This window comes from Ctenopharyngodon idella, chromosome 16, assembly GCF_019924925.1.
Source record: "Ctenopharyngodon idella isolate HZGC_01 chromosome 16, HZGC01, whole genome shotgun sequence".
Classification (NCBI taxonomy): Eukaryota; Metazoa; Chordata; class Actinopteri; order Cypriniformes; family Xenocyprididae; genus Ctenopharyngodon; species Ctenopharyngodon idella.
Window position 1 is genome coordinate 23,485,491 of NC_067235.1, and position 18,811 is coordinate 23,504,301.

At 38.0% G+C, this 18,811-nt stretch overlaps 1 protein-coding gene across 15 annotated transcripts in view; it reads left to right on the top strand.

Moving 5' to 3' along the window:
• The window catches only part of mef2d (myocyte enhancer factor 2d), a 65,749-nt gene that overhangs the window by 22,293 nt on the left and 24,645 nt on the right, over positions 1–18,811 (top strand). For 10 of the 15 annotated variants that reach the window (XM_051864628.1, XM_051864637.1, XM_051864624.1 and 7 more), the window contains exons 2-4: positions 2,536–2,965; positions 7,532–7,735; positions 15,646–15,783. In XM_051864628.1, the coding sequence (XP_051720588.1) occupies positions 2,912–2,965; positions 7,532–7,735; positions 15,646–15,783 (396 nt within the window). In that variant the 5' untranslated portion in view covers positions 2,536–2,911. Of the gene's footprint in view, positions 1–2,535; positions 2,966–7,531; positions 7,736–15,417; positions 15,553–15,645; positions 15,784–18,811 lie in introns of all 15 variants that reach the window. The other 5 variants (XM_051864629.1, XM_051864639.1, XM_051864626.1 and 2 more) reach the window with 1 other exon arrangement.

Here is an 18,811-nt window from a genome sequence, read left to right on the forward strand (position 1 = left end):
TATCTTAATTTGTGTTCCGAAGATGAACAAAGGTTTTACGGGTTTGGAACAACATGAGGGTGAGTAATAAATGACAGAAATTTCCTTTTTGGGTGAACTAACCCTTTCATTTCCAATGAAGCATAGTACGGGAGCTGCATGGAGTTCCGTTACTTTGCATATGCAGACTTTTCAGGCCCGATTTGAGCTTCGGTTTCGTTGAAATATTTAAACTTTTGTGGCTAGATTGAACGCAACCGCCAGACTGGATGTTATAGTAATTGTTTTATGATTATTACACATTTTTTAGGCTGATTTGCCCTAGAAAACCTACTGTATGTTCTTCTTTCAATTCAACATAGCCGGTCATTTATTTTGGATATGGATATATTCTTCATTCATTAATATTAACATGGTGAATTAGTGAAGGGTAATGACTGCTTCACGACCATTTTGAAAGTTCAGTGCAACTGCAACTAAGTATCGTGGCCTAAAGCTGTTATGTGGCAAAAAATTTCAGTGATTTTTGTCAGTTTTCTTGAGCTTGAGAGCTTGTAATTGTGATATTAATTTCCTGTTTGTTGCTCAGACAGAATAAATAGCCCAGGAGATATGGTACTTTTGCGTTCTCACGGTTCCATTGGCCAATCAGAATTGTTATGATGTAATTTTGACATGTCAAATGGCTAAAACAAATGCCGACCCTTTTTGAAAGTGTTTACTTTACCAGAAGGAATTTGTTTGGCAGGAACAAGGTGGAAGAGCTTTTCCAGTCGCTCTTTTTGCAGTCTTTAAAGTGCTTCTGCTGGACTGTAACTCTGAACTACACTTATTAAATGTGTGCTTTTTTCAAGAGGCCTATAATTGACGTTTAGTCTGGACTGAAGGGTAAAATTTGGGCTTTTTGCTGCTTTTATATTGCAATGAAAGTGGCAAGGAAATGACAACTCATAATTCAAGTTCAAACGAGATTGTGCACATAAGATTGTCTCTGAGCATGTGCACTCTGACCTGAAAAGCGGAAATTAGGAAGTTTGCAGGCCTCCCTGATCAGGGAGTCTGCTTGTGTCAGCAGTCATGTGTTGATGTGTGAGCATGAGTGTGTACAGTCTCGATGTATATATAGAATTCTGTTTTGAGCCCCGGGTTGTTTTTAATCGAAGGCAGAGATAATAATAGCATGTTTTAAAATTATCTTGGCCCATATGACAATTCTTAGGCTGCAGTAAATTTATTCATGCAGCCATTCATTCATACTCACACACACACACACACACACACACACACACACACACACACACACACACACACACACACAAACTTTTGCCGTCCTGCTCCAAGGCATCTGTTCTCACTGTTTGTTTCAACATGTTTTTTTTTATTATTATTATAAAGTGAAAAATGCACTTAACCTTCAAATGCAGCTAAATACCCATGTTGACTAAATGACTAAAAGGGTGACTTATTTGCGAGAGAACACTGAGAGAGCTGCTGGATAAAACACTCAAGCACAGAGACACTTCAGCAGGTGTTTCTCTGCAGGTGAAGATGCTTTAGCTCTGTAAGCGACATCAGCGTCAGCGGTTTGTGAACGAGAACACACAATCAGGCTCTTTCAGGCTACAGAAAGGGGCTTTGCCCAGCCATGTACTGTATGTGAATGTCATGCTATGTGTGGTTTAGGGGAAACCCAGCTAGGGTGAAGGTGAGGTTTGCCTATCCTGTCCAGGCAGATGTTTTATAAGGGTTCCCATCATAACAGTTAAAACTAATAAAATCTGAAAACGTCTTGAAAAATAAATTTAAATTTCTCTAATCAATAGTTTTCTATTATTTAATTAGTTCTAAGGTTCAGTTAGAAATTAATCTTTGTAAGTCCAATTTCTATAAAAGGATTTCTAAAAATCAAGGGAAAATAATGGAAATTTACTAACTAGACTATAGACAGTGTGGGAATCCTAAAGTTTGGAGGTTTATTCACCCTTCTCCCTTCATTTGCTAAAATATGGGGTGACAGACTGACAGAATAATTACAGACCACAGGAATATTTGCCAGGCTCACCGGTTTTGTGTTAGAAATTGATTAAGAATAATAATAAAAACTCAAAAAAAATTTCATCATAAAATTACAGAAGCAGGTAGTAGAATGTGAGATTGTAATTCTGCTGCACTTTACTGGGCTGGTAATTTAGTACAGTTAATTATACAAGTAATTATATAAAACATTGAAAATATTGTTATACATTACCGTTTAAAAGTTTGGGGTCAGTAAGATTGAAAGATATCAATAATTTTATTCAGCAAGGATACATTAAAATGAGCAAAAATTACAGTAAAGATATTTAGTGTTACAAAAGATTTCTGGTTTGTTTCAAAATCCTGAAAAAACATTGTATCACGGATCACACAAAAATATAAAGTAGCACAACTGAATACCATGAAAATAGTTACGTATGCTATTTCGTTGCAATTTCCCCATAATAAAGATTGACTACCTTAATACTTTGCTGTCGTACCAGTTTTGTTTTTAAGTTCTGTCTTTCTTTTCTTTCACAGAATTCATCACAAGACCATCATCATCTTCATCACCAGATTTTTCCAGGGGGGTTTGGATATCAGAACAGACACCTGTCGGATGACATGCACCCTGAGCAGACCATGATCTGAAGGCCCTACCAGGAGGCCACACACTTTCTTTCTTCCTTCCCTCCTTCCTTTTTTTTTTATCAGTGGAGGAAGACGGGTGAGCCCAGCTGCCTCAGACAGGTGGCATACGGAGAGAGAGAGAGAGACTCTCTCACACACACATCTTTATACACAGAGGCGACTAGTCGCTGTTTGTGCTCCTGTAACTGCCTCAAGAAGTTTTAACCTCTGACCTCACCACACCCCCAACCTTGCCCCCACCCCTGTTCGGCCAATCACAGCAGCCATGGGGAGGAAAAAGATCCAGATTCAGCGAATTACAGACGAGCGTAACAGACAGGTGAGTTCACAGCCTGAGTGTTTGCAATGGCAATGTTTTTAGTTCAACATAGCAGAATTCCTTTGAGTTTTGAATTCGTAACTGAAAATAATTAATTACAGGAGCTTTTTCTAAATAAAATGCACCGAATATACACAAGGAGAGCCTGGGAGAGATTATTGGCATTTGAACTGAAATCATTCTTATTGTTTATGACTCTTGTGAGTAGCCTTAAGTTGCATCTGTAGTTTAGACATCTTGTGCAAGGCAATCAATGTGAAGCAAAATCAAATCTTACTCCTCCAGTGCTTCAAAGTAATTTTCATTGATTTGTAGCTGAGGTGTGGATTTTTTTTATGTTAAAGTATCCCAAGTACAACTTAACTACTCATAGGTTGTCTTCCCTTTAGGGTGTAAACACTGGTGCTTTTTTTTAATTGAGATTTAATATTAGTTTAAAGGATTAGTTCACTTTAAAATGAAAATTACGCCAAGATTTACTCACCCTCAAGCCATCCTGGGTGTATATGACTTTCTGATGAAGACAATCAGAGTTATTTGGCAAGCTTTATAATGGCAGTGAACTGGGCCAACAAGTTTGAAGCTCAAGAAAGTGCATCCATCCGTCATACATCCAACGCACTCCATACGGGTCTGGGGGGTAAATAAAGGCCTTCTGAAGCGTTGCATCAGTTAAGCTTTTTTCGTAAGTTGAATACGGAATGCGTAGGTCATAGCGTAAGCATTTTGGACTGGGAGAGGCGTTTTACTTTCTGCGTAAGTAGAATACGGAAGGCGGTTTGATGGAAGCTAGATATTTACCTTGTTAAATATGGATATTTTTCTTACAAAAACGCATCGCTTTACTTCAGAAGGCCTTTATTAACCCCCCGGAGCCGTGTGGAGTACGTTTATAATGGATGGATGCACTTTCTTGAGCTTCAAACTCATTGGCCCCTTTTACTGCCCTTATAAAGTTTGGATGCGTCAGGATATTTATTAATATAACTCCGAATGTGTTCATCAGAAAGAAGAATGTCATATACACCTAGGATGGGTTGAGGGTGGGTAAATCTTGGCGTAATTTTCATTTTTTAAAGTGAATTAATCCTTTAATTCAGAAATATGAAATATATCTGTGCCATATTGGCTATATTGCCTGATTTTTATTTTTTTTTATTTTTTAATTAAACAGTATCGGACGATTTAGGATATTTAGCTAATCAAATATTTATTTTTCATATGGTACATTATAATGTTGGGATACCTAAATTCACTTGTAGCATTTAAAACCAACAGATTTTAATGCATGATTTTAAGTTATTTAGATAAAATAGAATTTAAATATTGGCCAATATTGTGCATCAATGTGATTACATTTAGTTTTATTTGTTTTAGTATCAGTATTTTAGGGCTGCCACAGTTAATGCGTTACCTTATATAATGTTAATATGTTTAGTGCCATTAAATTTCTCAAGTCTGTGTTATTGCTAACTTGTGGCATTTTAATGTTTATAGAAATTGTAATTTAATTTATCATAACCTTAAATTTTCATATGTGACCCTGGACCACAAAACCAGTCATAAGTCGCACGGATATATTTGTAGCAATAGCCAACAATACAATGTATAGGTCAAAATTATCGATTTTTCTTTTATGCCAAAAATCAGTAGGATATTAAGTAAAGATCATGTTCCATGAACATATTTTGTAAATTTCCTACCATAAATATATCAAAAATGTATTTTGGTGTGTGGATATGCATTGCTAAGGACTTCGTTTGGACAACTTCAAAGGCAATTTTCTCAATATTTTGATTTTTTTTTTTTTGCACCCTCAGATTCCAGATTTTCAAATAGTTGTATTTAAGCCAAATATTGTCCTATCCTAACAAACCATACATTAGTAGAAAGTGTATTTATTCATCTTTTCAGATGATGTATAAATCTCAATTTCAAAAAATTGACCCTTATGACTGGTTTTGTGGTCCAGGGTCACATATACTTTTATTTTATAAACTGCGATATTTGACCTTTTGGTCAGGACTACCTGTTAATGACTACACAAGAATAAGTGTTCATTTTTGCTATTTTCACTTAAGTGGTGTTGGTAATGTGTTCCCTCTGTGGTTCATCTTCTGCTCTCTTTGCTCCCTGTGGTAAAATAGATAAATCTGGTCTAAAAAAAAAAACAGTTAAATCCCAAACTTCAGAACAGTATCATTTTGGATGCTTTTAAAGTAATTTACTGTGTTTAGTTTAGTTCTAAACTCACCAGTGTGTAGTCATCGGTTTTAGAAAGATTAGAAAGATGATTGTGAATGTGTTGGAAGTGTTTTTTTGGTCACAGTTGTGCTGATAGGTGTAGTCACTCTGACCGGACCAGGTGTGCATACTCAACCTTAGCCTGCTCCGCTGTGTCAGCGCTCTCTGTCTCCCTCAGGTGTGCCTGACTAATCATATTTTTAACAAAGTTACAAAAAAAGTCTTGTAGTTTGTCTGACCCAGATTAGGCCTCATTTTGTACTAAATATCACTTTTAATTGAGATTACTTTCAGAAAATTATCTGGCTTTGCACAACTCGTCCTTTGCACATCCCGGGCAATTAAAGAATTAAAGAGTGTGAGAAGATAATGTGAACTACAGTCTTTGCTGCTGTAAAATGTGCCTTTTTAATTACCAAACTCTTGCATCGAGCCAAGTATGTAGGAGAGGTGTAGAAGAACAGAGGGTATCCAGAACTGACAGACGGCAGCAGGTGAGAAAGCGAGATCGAGTCCGTGTTTGCGGTAAAGGTCAGTAGGTAAGCATTCGGCCCTGAGGTTAATTGGATCGAGAGAGGAGCGGAAAGAAGTCAGGTCGCTGCGTCTCAACATTCTTCACAATAATAAAGTTGTGTTCTCCTGTTGCCATTGGTTACCTGCGAATTCTATTTTTGAAGGCAATTATGTTGCTGGTGTTTATCCTGGTGCTGGTGTGGAGAGAGGGAACATCAGCTCCCTGATTGTTGAGGTGGAGGAGATTCTTTCAGCTAATGGAAAAGGGCTTTTATTTACAGAGATGCAATCACTGTCTGCTAACACTGTCAAGCTCTTAAGGTTAAGGAGTCTCGGATTCGAACAGAAAAACTTTTGGTAGCAGGGAGCAAAAAATGGTTGAAAGCTTCCCGGTCAGTTCTGAGAGAGAAGAATTGACTAATCTCAAGTCAACCTCAATGCACTGCAAATATTCCTATAGGAGTAGTTCACTAAACATTTTAAAAGTCCTGTCATTATTTATTAATCCTCTTGTGGTTCTAAACCTGTATCACTTTCTTTCTTCTGTGTAATACAAAAGGCGATGTTTTGAAGTCTTGTATAGTTAGTTCATCTTTACCTTGGTATCACAATGAATGGGGACTGGTGCTTTCAAGATTTGAAAACAACACAAAAGCACCATAGACCTATCATAAAAGTAGTCACTTCAACTTTGGGCTGTGTTCTGAAGTTATATGATAGCTTTGTGTGAGAAACAGACCAAATTTGAACTCATTATTTATATCTTCCCCGACAGTGAGCTGTCATCCTTTGCGAATAGATCATTAAGTCAGTGAGTTGAACACTAGAACTAGATCAGTCTGAAACCCAAAGTATACTTTGTTTTTTTTCATGCCCATTAGGGAATGTGTACAGTGCCCATGGCGCAAATTTCATCATCAGCATAGTATGCACACAGCCCGATTTTTCTCACCATGCTCAGCTCAAACTTGTTAGTTGAATTTGTTTTGCACTGATTAGTTTGTCCACAAGGTAGCAACACTGGCCTGGCCTTCTTGCTCCACTGTCAAAAAAGAAAAGGAAGAGATAGAATAACAAACTAGTTGAGATCGTAACAACATGCCTGGGTTGACAAGCACTTGTGTGTGGGGGTAAAGAGATACCTACAACTAGTTATTAAGAGTACAAAGTATCAGTAATAATTTCTGGAGAGAAATAGCACAGACATTGGACAAGGATAAAACTTTCTATTGCGCATGTGCATTCTTTTAAATGGAGTATACTTTGTAAGGCTATGCTTTCGACTGTATTCATAAGTGTTCATGTTAAAACTGAAATATACTTTGGTCCTGATTCATGGACAAAATCATTCAAAATCAACTGATTTATTCAAAAGATACAAATCAACATCAGACATTGCTACTTCTATTCTTAGTCTGTTCCTGACAGGAATATCTTTTCGCTATCATATGACTTTAGAAGACTACATTTATGATACTTTATGGGGCTTTTGCATCCTTTTTTTAATCTTGAAAGCTCGGATCCTTATTGTAATTGGATGTAAATGAAAAAAGTCAATTGGATATTGAATGACATGAAGGTTCGTAAAATATTTTTTGGGTAGACTATACCTCTAATCTTTGATAATATCTTCTGTTTTGTTTTCCGTAAAAATATCGAAACATCTTTAAAATAGGGCAGATTTCCCTGTGAAGCAAAATTGCACAAGATATAGTTTTCAGTTCTCATCCTTCATCTCAGGCATCATCTTTTTCTCCCTGTCTAACCTCATCTTTCTTTCTTCCTTTCTTTCTCTCTCTCTCTCCACAGGTGACCTTCACCAAACGGAAGTTTGGTCTGATGAAGAAAGCCTATGAGCTCAGTGTGTTGTGTGACTGCGAGATTGCCCTCATTATTTTCAATCACTCAAACAAGCTCTTCCAGTATGCCAGCACTGACATGGACAAAGTGCTCCTCAAATACACCGAGTACAATGAGCCGCACGAAAGCAGGACCAATGCAGACATCATCGAGGTAACACAGACATACAAGCCCACCAAGAATCCTCCCTTTTTCAGGTGGCAGGAAATTGTTTTGTTTGTTTTTTGGTCTCATTCATCCTTTTTTGTTTGCTCCTTCTCTTCTTTCCTTCCTTCCTGTCTTTGGTGAACTGTGTTAATTTGGTTGCAGTAGTTCAGTCAATAGCCCTGTTTGGTCAGGGCTAGTTTTCCCTGAGGAGGCCAGGTAAATTTGTGTGTTTTTCCTCACAGAAACCTTGTTAAAATCACAGAACAAATTACCTACTGTTTTCCAGCTAACTCATGAGTCCTCTGAGAAAGATCCCTTCCAAATAGGAATGTCTATAATTGCTATGACTTTTTTCATGATGCTTCTCCTAATTTATTTTGACCTTTGTCAAATACTCTAGCTAAAGCTAAATTTGTTGTTTCATTACATAGTGCTCCTTCATTATGCTAATACCATGCTAATTTGTCTTAAAATTATTATCTTTCATAAATCACGTTACTTAAATGGTACTCCAAGTTACTTCTAAGAATATAATGGTATTGCCATGGTACCATGTTCAAAATACCTTGGTAATACTACCATGGTGACTGTAAATCCACAACAAGTTCAAGAGTTGGCAAGGCTTTTGCATAGCTAAATACTCATCCATAGGGAGACCGATCACATGTGTGAGAGCGAAAGAGTGTGTGTGCATGTCTAAAGAGCATGAAGGAAGGTTCAGAGGCTCGCAGATCTCTATACGCTACTGGCTAACTGCCTGGATGATGGTGGGACAGGAGAGGTAGGGACAGCTGCACCCTCTACCACCTCCTGCCTTTGGCCAGAGAGGAAAACGTGGCTTACACACAAACACACACACGGTGCCCATCCGGTGTCCGTCCCGTCCAACGCGAGATGACGACTCCGTGAGTGTGGCATGTTTTTCTGGGGCCGCGCAACGTTAACATGGAAAGAACAAAGACAGTGGAAGAATGTCTCATATAGTTTAGCTGGAACACTGCTTAAATTAAAAGGAGAGCTCACCCAAAACTGAAAGTTCTTTCATTTATTTACTCTCCCTTATGGTGTTTCGAACCTTCAAGCACCTTCATGCAGCTGGTTCCCATTATGATTAGTTAAGTGCAATTTGTGAATCACATCAAGAGTTTCATTGAAAAGAACTGGCTCAAAAGAATGATTTGTGTGCAAATTGGACTGATTTGGTTCTTGAGTTAGAGGTCTGCGCGGGACTGTTTTTTTTTCGTCCCGCTCCTGCAAGGTTCTATTCCGCACGCACCCGGTTCCGCCTAAAATTCACTCTGTGTTCACCCGCTATCCGCATATAGCAATTTTCTTCCCGACCCGACGGGTCCTGCTATCTGGCTATCTGGCCACTGTTACAGACGCAATGCGAGTGGATGTCGACAACGACGACAAGGAAGCACAAAAAATGAACGTACAGTACACAAGAGTAAATACAAACAAGAGTTTGTTGTTAATCGCCAACAGAACAGCAGCTCCAGACAATCAAAACCGTGTTACTCATATGAAGCGGAATCAAAGCAGCCTCCACGTCTGTTTTCAGGCCTTCCCACTTAGCTTTCTCCAGCACTGGAAAGCTTTTCTAATATAAACGCGGGTCCTAAAGAGCTTGCCCAGTCATAAACCTTCATTGCTGTGATATTCTTTTGAGCTCTTTTGTATTGTGTCCCATCTCTCGTTCTGCAGTTTTTTGTTTTTGTTTTTTTTCCCTTATTTTCAAAGCTCCCTCTTGCTCGTTCTTTGTCCTCGACCGTCATACACCCCCTAATGCTGATTGGTTACACGTTTGTTGTTGGTATTGGCCCGACTAACTTCCAAACAGCGTATTTGAAATAATACTGAGTCCACCTTTAACAGCTCACTGGAAGGAGAGATTATTAGTAAATAACTTAAATTGAGGTATTTTACTCACACAAAAGTTCAACTCACTGGATGGTTTAGTTACTTTGGTTCTTGAGTTCACTGGAGGGAAAGATTATCAGTGAATAACTACTTAAATTTGGTTTATCATATGACTTCAGAAGACAGAGATATAGTGCACAAGTTGTATGAACCAATTTTGTGGTTCTTTTTTTTGTCCAATTTGTAGTTGCTATGAACTTTTCGACTTGTCACTATGAACTATGAACAAATACTATAAAATATAACAGTTAGGGGTTGAAACAACGTGATGGTGAGTAAATAATGACAGAATTGTCATTTTTGGGTGAACTGTTTCTTTAAAATTTTAAATGTGCATGTGTTTAGAATAAAGTGAAACATTTATTGGTCATTTCCATGCAGTCTATAATGCAGTTGTGAGAGTGTGAATGCTTATGTAGAGTGTGTGATGGTGAGAAACTGATGTGTGTCTCTTTTGCACAAGCCCCCAGTGGTAAAAGCGCATGTTTCCTGTTGGGTGCAGCTGCAGAAATCTCTTAAAAGTGTGTGTGTGTGTGTGTGTGTGTGTGTGTGTGTGTGTGTGTGTGTGTGTGCGCGCGCGTGTGTGTGTGTGTGTGCGCGTGTGTGTGTGTGTGTGCGTGTGTGTGTGTGTATGTATGCGTGCATGTGCTGTGGTGAGGGCGTTGGGCCGCTGTGGGCCACATCAGCTCAAGCCTGACTGGGCTGCTTTGTGTGTGAGTGTGTGTGTGTAAAGGCTGAAGGCTGTCTCATGTAATATTGAGAGGCAGCGTGGCAGTAGATGCAGACCTGGTGCTGAGTTCCCCACATTTTGGCCTGATAAGAGATGTCTTTGGGGGCAGTACCATTCAGAAGGCCCTTCCGGTGGCTCATGCCCAATGAGAACATGTCTTTTGTGCTCTGTCTGGTTATTTGTCTTTTAAAGACCAAAAAGAGAGAGACAAGATTCAACAAAGTGAAGGAGATTCGTTGTGTATAAATGAAATAGTGGCAGTGCTTACATTCACCCAGAGAAAAACCCCTCATTCACCCTACAGCTCACTGTACACACACACACATTCAGGCAGGCATGCTTTCACACTGATGCATGACTGAACAAACGCATATGCACGCACACAGCCTCTCTTCTTTTCTCTTGCTGTATCTCTCTCTTTTTGCTCTCATCTCCTCACTCGCCTCGTGTTGCACGTGCCTAGTGTGTGCGTGTGTGTGTGATTGTATGGGGGCTGCCTGCTTCTTCTGCCAGAGCTTGTTAATCTGCTTGACTGCAGATCCCAATCAGGAGAGAGACAGAGAAAGGGAGAAAGAGACACGGAGAGAGGGAGGGGAGAATGAAAGAGACAGAGAGATGAAGAGTGGGTGTTTAAGGATGAAGATCCTGTAGATATCATTTGGGATTGAAAAGAGGTGGTGAGACGAGAAACACAAGGCTTTGCCCTTTTTCATAAGCAGCTCAGATGAAGAGGCTGTGGGGACTTAAAGACAGCATGAAATAAAATTTTGCCTTTTTAATAAATTATTGGCGATTCATCTATGCTCAGCCTTCCGATGAAAAATATAATAATCTTTCATCGAAATCTAATAACTTTCTTTGCTTCTTAAACAATGTTTGATTTTGCTGACATAACCAAGGTCATGCTTGCAGAGAAAATAATAGTATTAATATTTTCAGAGCCCATTTTTCACAATCCAAACAAATCCCACTAGATAAAATCAAGACCCGTCCTACTGAATATTCTCTTTTTCTTGGAAAAGCATCAAATCGTGGATGTTTAACGGGACAGTTTACTCAAAAATGAAAATTTTTATCATTTACTCTCCCTCATGTTGTTCTAAACCTATATGATGTTGTTTTGGAACATAAGATTTTTTGAAGAATCTTCATGTAGCTGTTTACAAAAAAACAAAAAAACAAACAAAAAAAAACAGTCCATTGTGGTCATGAGTGGCAAAATAAAAAAGCACCATTAAAGTAGTCCATATGACTATTTGTTAGTCCTAAGAATACATTTGAAATGCAGAAAAGAGAATGAGATTTAGGAGATTTTCAATAAATAGAGAATTAATTTCAGTGTCACATTACTCGTTTCTCCTTATTGTAGCTTGATAGACAAGGTCCTTATGAAAAAGAGCTGTATGTGTTCAAAAATTTCTCCTATTATGTACCATAAAAAATTAAAAGTATACAGATTTGAAAAGACATGAGATTGTAAGTAATGACAGAGTTTTCATTTTTTTGGTAAACTTTTTCTTTTAGTGCCTTGCAGTTTTTGTTTCATGTTATGTTTAAGCAATAATTTCCTAGATTTCTACTGCTGTTCAGCTGAGCATTTGTATAGGAGCCAGGGCTGTCGATCGATTAAAAAAAATGCAATAATAAATTACATAATATACAATGTAATTAATCAAATGATCCACTAGCAGATATCTTCCTAAGAAAAGCTCCAAATGAAGATTCAAACAGTCAGGCGGACTCATTTTTTGTGTTTTTTAGGGCCTGATCTGTTACAGAAGGCCTAGCATCTCTGATGAGTGTTGGTTGACATATGGGGAAAAAAACTGGAAAAAGTAATAATATTGGTTAGTTTTGTCACAATAATACCAGTGCATATTTAGTACCACAATTCTCAATAGTAATTTTCTGATCACAGCAAAAAACAGGCTATTAAACAGTGATTTATTTTCAATTAAAGTTAAATATTGTTATAATTATTAACAAATTAAATTAAAACAATGAAATGTAGCCTTAACATTCAATAATTAAGTGCATTTAAAAAGTTTTAATTAATTAGAGTTTTAAAGTGAAGTAATTATTCAAGTAAACAGTAATACAGAACAAATAAACTAAGCAAGCACAATGAGTGGAGTTCTCTTTTTTTTTTTTTTTTTTTTTTTTTTTTTATAAGCATTGCTGTTTAATTATTATAAATGACATCATAGACAATGGCATGTTTATTAGGCTTTTATTTACCCTGCAAAGATTTGTTTTGTCCTGTCTGTTTACAATCAGTTAAGAAAAAATCTGCTGTGTTTACATTGATGCCATGCCAAACTGGCATTTTGACCAAGAAGGGCACATTTATGAGCATTCAGCAATAACCACCTGTGACCAGACAGCTTTATGTATTGAATTGAGTAGTCTATAGTACCAATACTACAGAAAGAACTGAAATTTGATTTAAGTATCGACTTGATACTGAAGTACCAGCACTTTTGACATCCCTGATATCAGCAGTTCCTTTCAAGTGTGACCATTGGCATTAAATTGTTGAGATGAAATGACTGTGAACTTTTAACCTCTTTCTGTAAGAGATGAGAAATCTGTGTGTGCTGGACATCGGCTAAGCCCTCTTCGATATTGAGATGATGTACTCCATCTTATTCTCTCAGATCCGCCTCCACAGTGGGCTGAGCCGTGGGTTATCAGCCAAGATCAGCTGCTAAAATGATTCCATTAGCCTCATGTATGAGTTACAGTCAGACTCGCCTGATAATGGCAGACATGCTGCCTTTAAAGAAGGAATGGGGATGAAGGGATGAAAAGGAGGAGTGGAGGGTTCAGAGGGGCCGCTAATCTGTCAGATGGGTGTATCTGGATGCTATCGTGTGTGTAAGCTGGCAGGCTGCGACGAAGCCGAGGCTTTAAGCGCGTTCTCAAGGGATGGCCTGGGGGGGTTGCAGCCTTCTCTGCTTTACACACTGCAAATGGAAGGTGACATTACATTCTGCCTGTGTTGGACATCAGCGCACACTTCCTTACACTCGAAAGGAGTTATGTATACATTGTACACTCTTAAAAATAAAGTTTTTTTTTGCTGCGATGCCATAGAAGAACCATTTTTGGTTCCTCAAAGAACCTTTTAATGAAAAGTTATTAAAAGAACCTTTTTTTTTTTCTTATTGTGAAGAACATTTTAATAATCCGAAGAACATTTTTCCACTATAACAAACCTTTTGTGGATTGAAAAGGTTCCATGGATGATAAAGATTTTTAAGAGTGTAGGGCTGTACATTTTTAGATAAATGTGTTTTTCAATTGCAGATTCTTAAACTTTTACTGTGGTCCCTCTCAAATGTTTGCTAACATCCCACATAGGAAGTGGGAGTTTGAAAAGACAATATGGGATGGAGAGAGGAGGGGAATAGAGGACAGGAATGAGTCAGCTCGATAAGTCGTGGAAGAATGAGCATATTATTGGATTAGAGAAGAGACACAAAGATAAAGTGTAAAAAACCATAGAGAATCAGCACAAACGAATGGAAATGAGATGAAAGAAGAAAGAAAGTGAAGGTCGAGGGGTAACACAAATAATGTATAGACAGGAAGGGGAAGCTCGAGAGAGGGACTGTACGGGGGGAGGGAAGGAAGGCAGTTGCAGGGGGAGGGGCACTACTGAACGAGGTTAGCCAGTCAGAGGCAGCGGAGCTCTGCAGGGGAATCTTCCCTTGGCAACACAAACAAGCACCCGCCCCATAAAGGAGAGACAGCAGGCAGAGAAATACAGGGACAGGTGAACAGATGGAGCCGACTCAGAGACGAGCTGATCAGCTGACCCACTCCTCACTGTGTGTGTGTGCGAGAGAGAGTGTTATGAACGATAAAGCTAGTTCAAAGGCTTGGGATGTTTGTTTTTTTTGGCTTTCATCAAATCATCACCGAAATCTATGTATTATTAGCAGCGCTTGCTTAGGCTAATTGCTATTGCTTATACTTGGGGTTAGGGATTTCAACAAACCCCTATTCCTAAACATTTCAATGTCTCAAAAAAGCCTCAAATCGTGCAGCATTTTAAAGACATTTCAAAAGTTTAGGGTCGGTAATTAGTAGAATTTAGTACTTTGATTCATTTTAAATAAATGCTGTTCTTTTGAACTTTCTTTTCATCAAAGAACACAAAAATATGAAGCAGCACAACTGTTTGTAACATTTATAATAATGAGAAATGTTTCTTGAATGCCAAATCAGCATATTAGAATGATTTCTAAAGGATTGTGTGACTTTGAAGACTGCAGTAATGGCTGCTGAAAATTCAGCTTTGCCATCACAGGAATAAATTACATAAATTGTTTTAATAATATTTCACAATATTACTGTTTTTATTGTATTTTAGCATAAGAGACGTCTATCAAAAATCTTACAGACCTCAAACTTTAGAACAGTAGTCTATGTGTGTGTATATAGATATATATATATATATATATATATATATAATATATTTATATAAAATACATAATTGTAGAATAAGTGTTAATTGTCCAGTTAACAGTGTTGATCTGGATTACACTGGGTCAGTACATTTTTTGCTATATTTTCTTTGCACATCTTTTATGTCATTGTGACCTCTGTGAGTAAGAAGAAAGCAGTGCTGAAAACTGTTTTCTATTCGGCCTGGATACCCCCATCAAAGCTACTTAGAGAAAATCTTGTTTGGAAAATCTCCTCAAAATAAAAAAAGACTCAAGCTGTTTTCAGGCTGAAACCGATAAACTGAGTTTCTCTCTTTTTTAGCCTCATTTAACTTATTTCCAGCCCACAGTTGTCAATGGGCTGTGCAGTTTAATCTTTTTCCAAGTCATGGTGTAAAATCAAATTTATCCTTTCACACTCTCATGAAACATTTTGCCAGTGTACGGCGTTCTTGGTTTATGTGTCACATGTTACTCTGTTGGTTTAATAAATCACTGCTGCATATCTCTGATTGACATTTGTGTTTCTAAGTGTGAAATGTGCTCCTTTCCCTTTCTTCTCCCACTCCGAATGCTTTAAGACGTTGAGAAAGAAAGGCTTTAATGGTTGCAACAGTCCAGAGCCAGACGGGGACGATTCGATCGACCAAAGTCCGTTACAGGAGGACAAATTCCGCAAGAGCGAGGAGCTGGACATCCTCTTCAAACGCTACGGAGTGAGTATTCCTCTTTACCTTGTCGTTCTAACCTCCCTCCTTCTCTTTCTTCCCCTCTGTCTCTCTCCTGTCCTCGGTCGGAAATAAACGAAGGCTCTGAACAAGAAAGAGCACCGTGATTCGGAGAGCCCGGACCCCGAGGAGCCGTTCTCCCTCACGCCTCGCACAGAGGAGAAGTACAAAAAGATAGACGAGGAGTTTGATAAAATGATGCAGAGCTATAGGCTTTCAGTGAGTACCCGTGTGAAGAGGCCTGCTGTAGGCCCGGCAACCAACTCACACAGCCTGCTGTCGGCCCGGCAACCAACTCACAGAGCACCTAGCAACCATCTCTCACCCCATTCCCCTCCTACCACCCCTCAATCCCCTCTGAATGTGTGTGCTTGGGCAAGGAGAGGGCAGTCGGGGGCGAGAGGGCGAATGTGGGCCGCATCCCTTTGATCCTCACAATCCACTATTTCAAATGCGCTTGTGATTTATAGCTCTCTTGATTCTGTGTGCTGTTGTTTCGTGTTTTCTGCGATGACTGATGCTTGTATCGCATTTGCCAGGAATAGACTTCTGACTCATCTGGGTCCCGTTAAAGGCGTCAGTGAAGATAATTTTCATTAAGTTACTGTCAAAAATGCTTTATGCATAAGCCCTGCATGAGGAATCTCTTCTCAGCAGGTACAGAAACGAGAACAAGAACAAGAACGTGCTTCTCACTATCTCAATATATCGTGGGCCCGAGTTTGATATAATTCACATGGTGAACATGATTCAACATGATGTGGGCAGCAAAGACTAATTAGTGTAGTAACTAGTGTTCTCTTTCCTCTTTAATGCTAATGGGACTGGAAATGAGAAATTACTTGGTATGTGCGTCAGAAAAGCATTTTGACACCTGAAGAAGAGGCAGGTTTCCTCTCTCTTGCACCCCTCCCGTTCTCCGCCCAGTGCACCATTCACGGGCCGGAGCACAAAGACAGTCATCCAGCACCTCTCTCTTTCTCTGCCACATAATCCCAGCATGAGTGCTCGAGGAAGCAAAGCTAAAACCTTAATCCCTCTCGCTAGGGACACCCAGCAGCATGTGTACTACGAGCTCTACTTAACAGGCCGGAAAATGATCAGTTTGTAATGAGTTTTTAGATATTCACCACTAACTGTCTGACACTAACTGTCTGGCAACCGCAGTGGATAAAGCTGGATTGTGAGGAGGAAATTTACATTAGATAGTGGGTTTTTTTTAAATTCCGTTTGTTTTTTGAAGAAACATTAAGTAAAAATGTATTAATTTAAATTGGCTTTTTATTCTGGTAATGTTTTCAGTATCAACTTGAAATAAAACAAGTCATATTTCAACATCAGTGATATATCAGTTATTTTTATTATAATTTATCATACTGGATATACTCTACCATTCAAAAGTTTGGATATTTTTAAAACAAATTAATAATTTCATTCAGCAAGAATGCATTCTATTGATCAAAAGTGACAGTAAAACTTTTATAATGTTAAAAAAAAAGATTTTTATTTCAATTAAATGCTGTTCTTTTGAGTTTTTTATTCATTGAAGAAAAAATGCATCACGGTTCCATTAAATTATTAACAGCACAGCTGTTTTTAACATTGATCGTAATAAGAAATCTTTCTTGAGCACCAAATCAGCACATTAGAATGATTTCTGAAGGATCATGTGACACTGAAGACTGGAGTAATGATGCTGAAAATTCAGTTTTGCCATCACTGAAATAAATTACATTTTAAAATATATTTATAAAACATTTATTTTAAATAATAATAATAATATTTCATAATATTGCTATTTTTACTGTATTTTTTGTCAAATAAATGCAGCCTTGGTGAGCATATGAGAGTTATTTTACAAACATGAAAAATTCTTACCTACCCCAAACTTTTGAACGGTAGTATATTAGTTGATATTGGATATTTAATTTACTCATTTCTGTCTATTTTCATTTGGATTACATTTGCAATACCTAACGCTCGCTTAAATGTAATCTTTTGCAGATCTGAAATTCACCTGCCTTTCATATTTTCAATTATAATGTTAGGATCCTGTTGTGAGTGAAAACGCTTTCTGACTTTTGATCAAAATTTGGTCAACACTCCATTTGGCCAATCAAATTTTATAATATTATATAAGGCTGAGTTTACACTGCAAGTCTTAATGCACAGATCTGATCTTTTGACCATATCTAATTATTTTTTTTTTTTTTTTTTGTCCCGCCTGTTTACATTCACTTTAGACCCGACTGGTATCCGATATCTTTGTTTACGTTAATCCCTGCCCAAAATGATTCTGTTGGTGATTGCTTTACTATGCGACATGGTTGATTCTTGGGTTTTGAATGGCTGTACTAAAATTATTTATATAACTCACGTCAGGTGGCCATGATTATTTGCCAGCATGGATAAATTAAAACCTGTCATGGATGTTTGCAGTGCAAAATCTGACTGAACGGCTATAGACCAGAAAATAGCGTTAATTTTCGTTAGATTGTTAGATCTAGAATTCTAAAATGAAATAAAGTGGCACGATAAGATTACATTCATTTGAATTCATTCAAATGGATTAACGAGAGAGAAAAGAAAGAGATTGTGAGTGGGAATTACCTGCGTGCTTCTGTACAGCGTCTGTATGTGATAGTGACGCTTCAGGCTACAAGCTTTAAACCACATTTGGAAGTGGCTCAGAATGGAATGCGAAAAAATTGGATCGCGTGTGGATTTTTGTGTTTACACGTGTGCAACAAATTCCGATCTGTGTCAGATGTGATTAAAAAAAAAAACAGATTTTTTGTGCCAGTGTAAATACAGCCTAACATTTTTATCGTATTTTGTTGTATTATAACACCCCATTTAAATCTACTGAGTAAATTGCCCCTGAAAGATCATTCCTCATGTGCACCATGATCTGCATTAAGCTCCAATCCAAAGGGACTTCATGTTAATATTAGTTGCCAACTTGTTTCCCAAACCAGTCAGTCTTTCTCACTTCACTGGTCACGCTCTTTCTCGACGTCACACAGTCTCTTTTTCAGTACCAAGTGTCATTCCTATCACAGTTGTCTAACGCTTGTCTGTGTGTCTAGACGGATATTATCTTGAGTCTGTTGTATTTATCTTCAGTTGTTGAAGCCACATTCAGATGTGTAAGATTTCACCAGAAGCACATTCTGGCTGAGAAATTGGAGACTAGCACACTAGATTTTTTCCATCTTGGTGTATATATTCAGATGAGGTGTGTTAG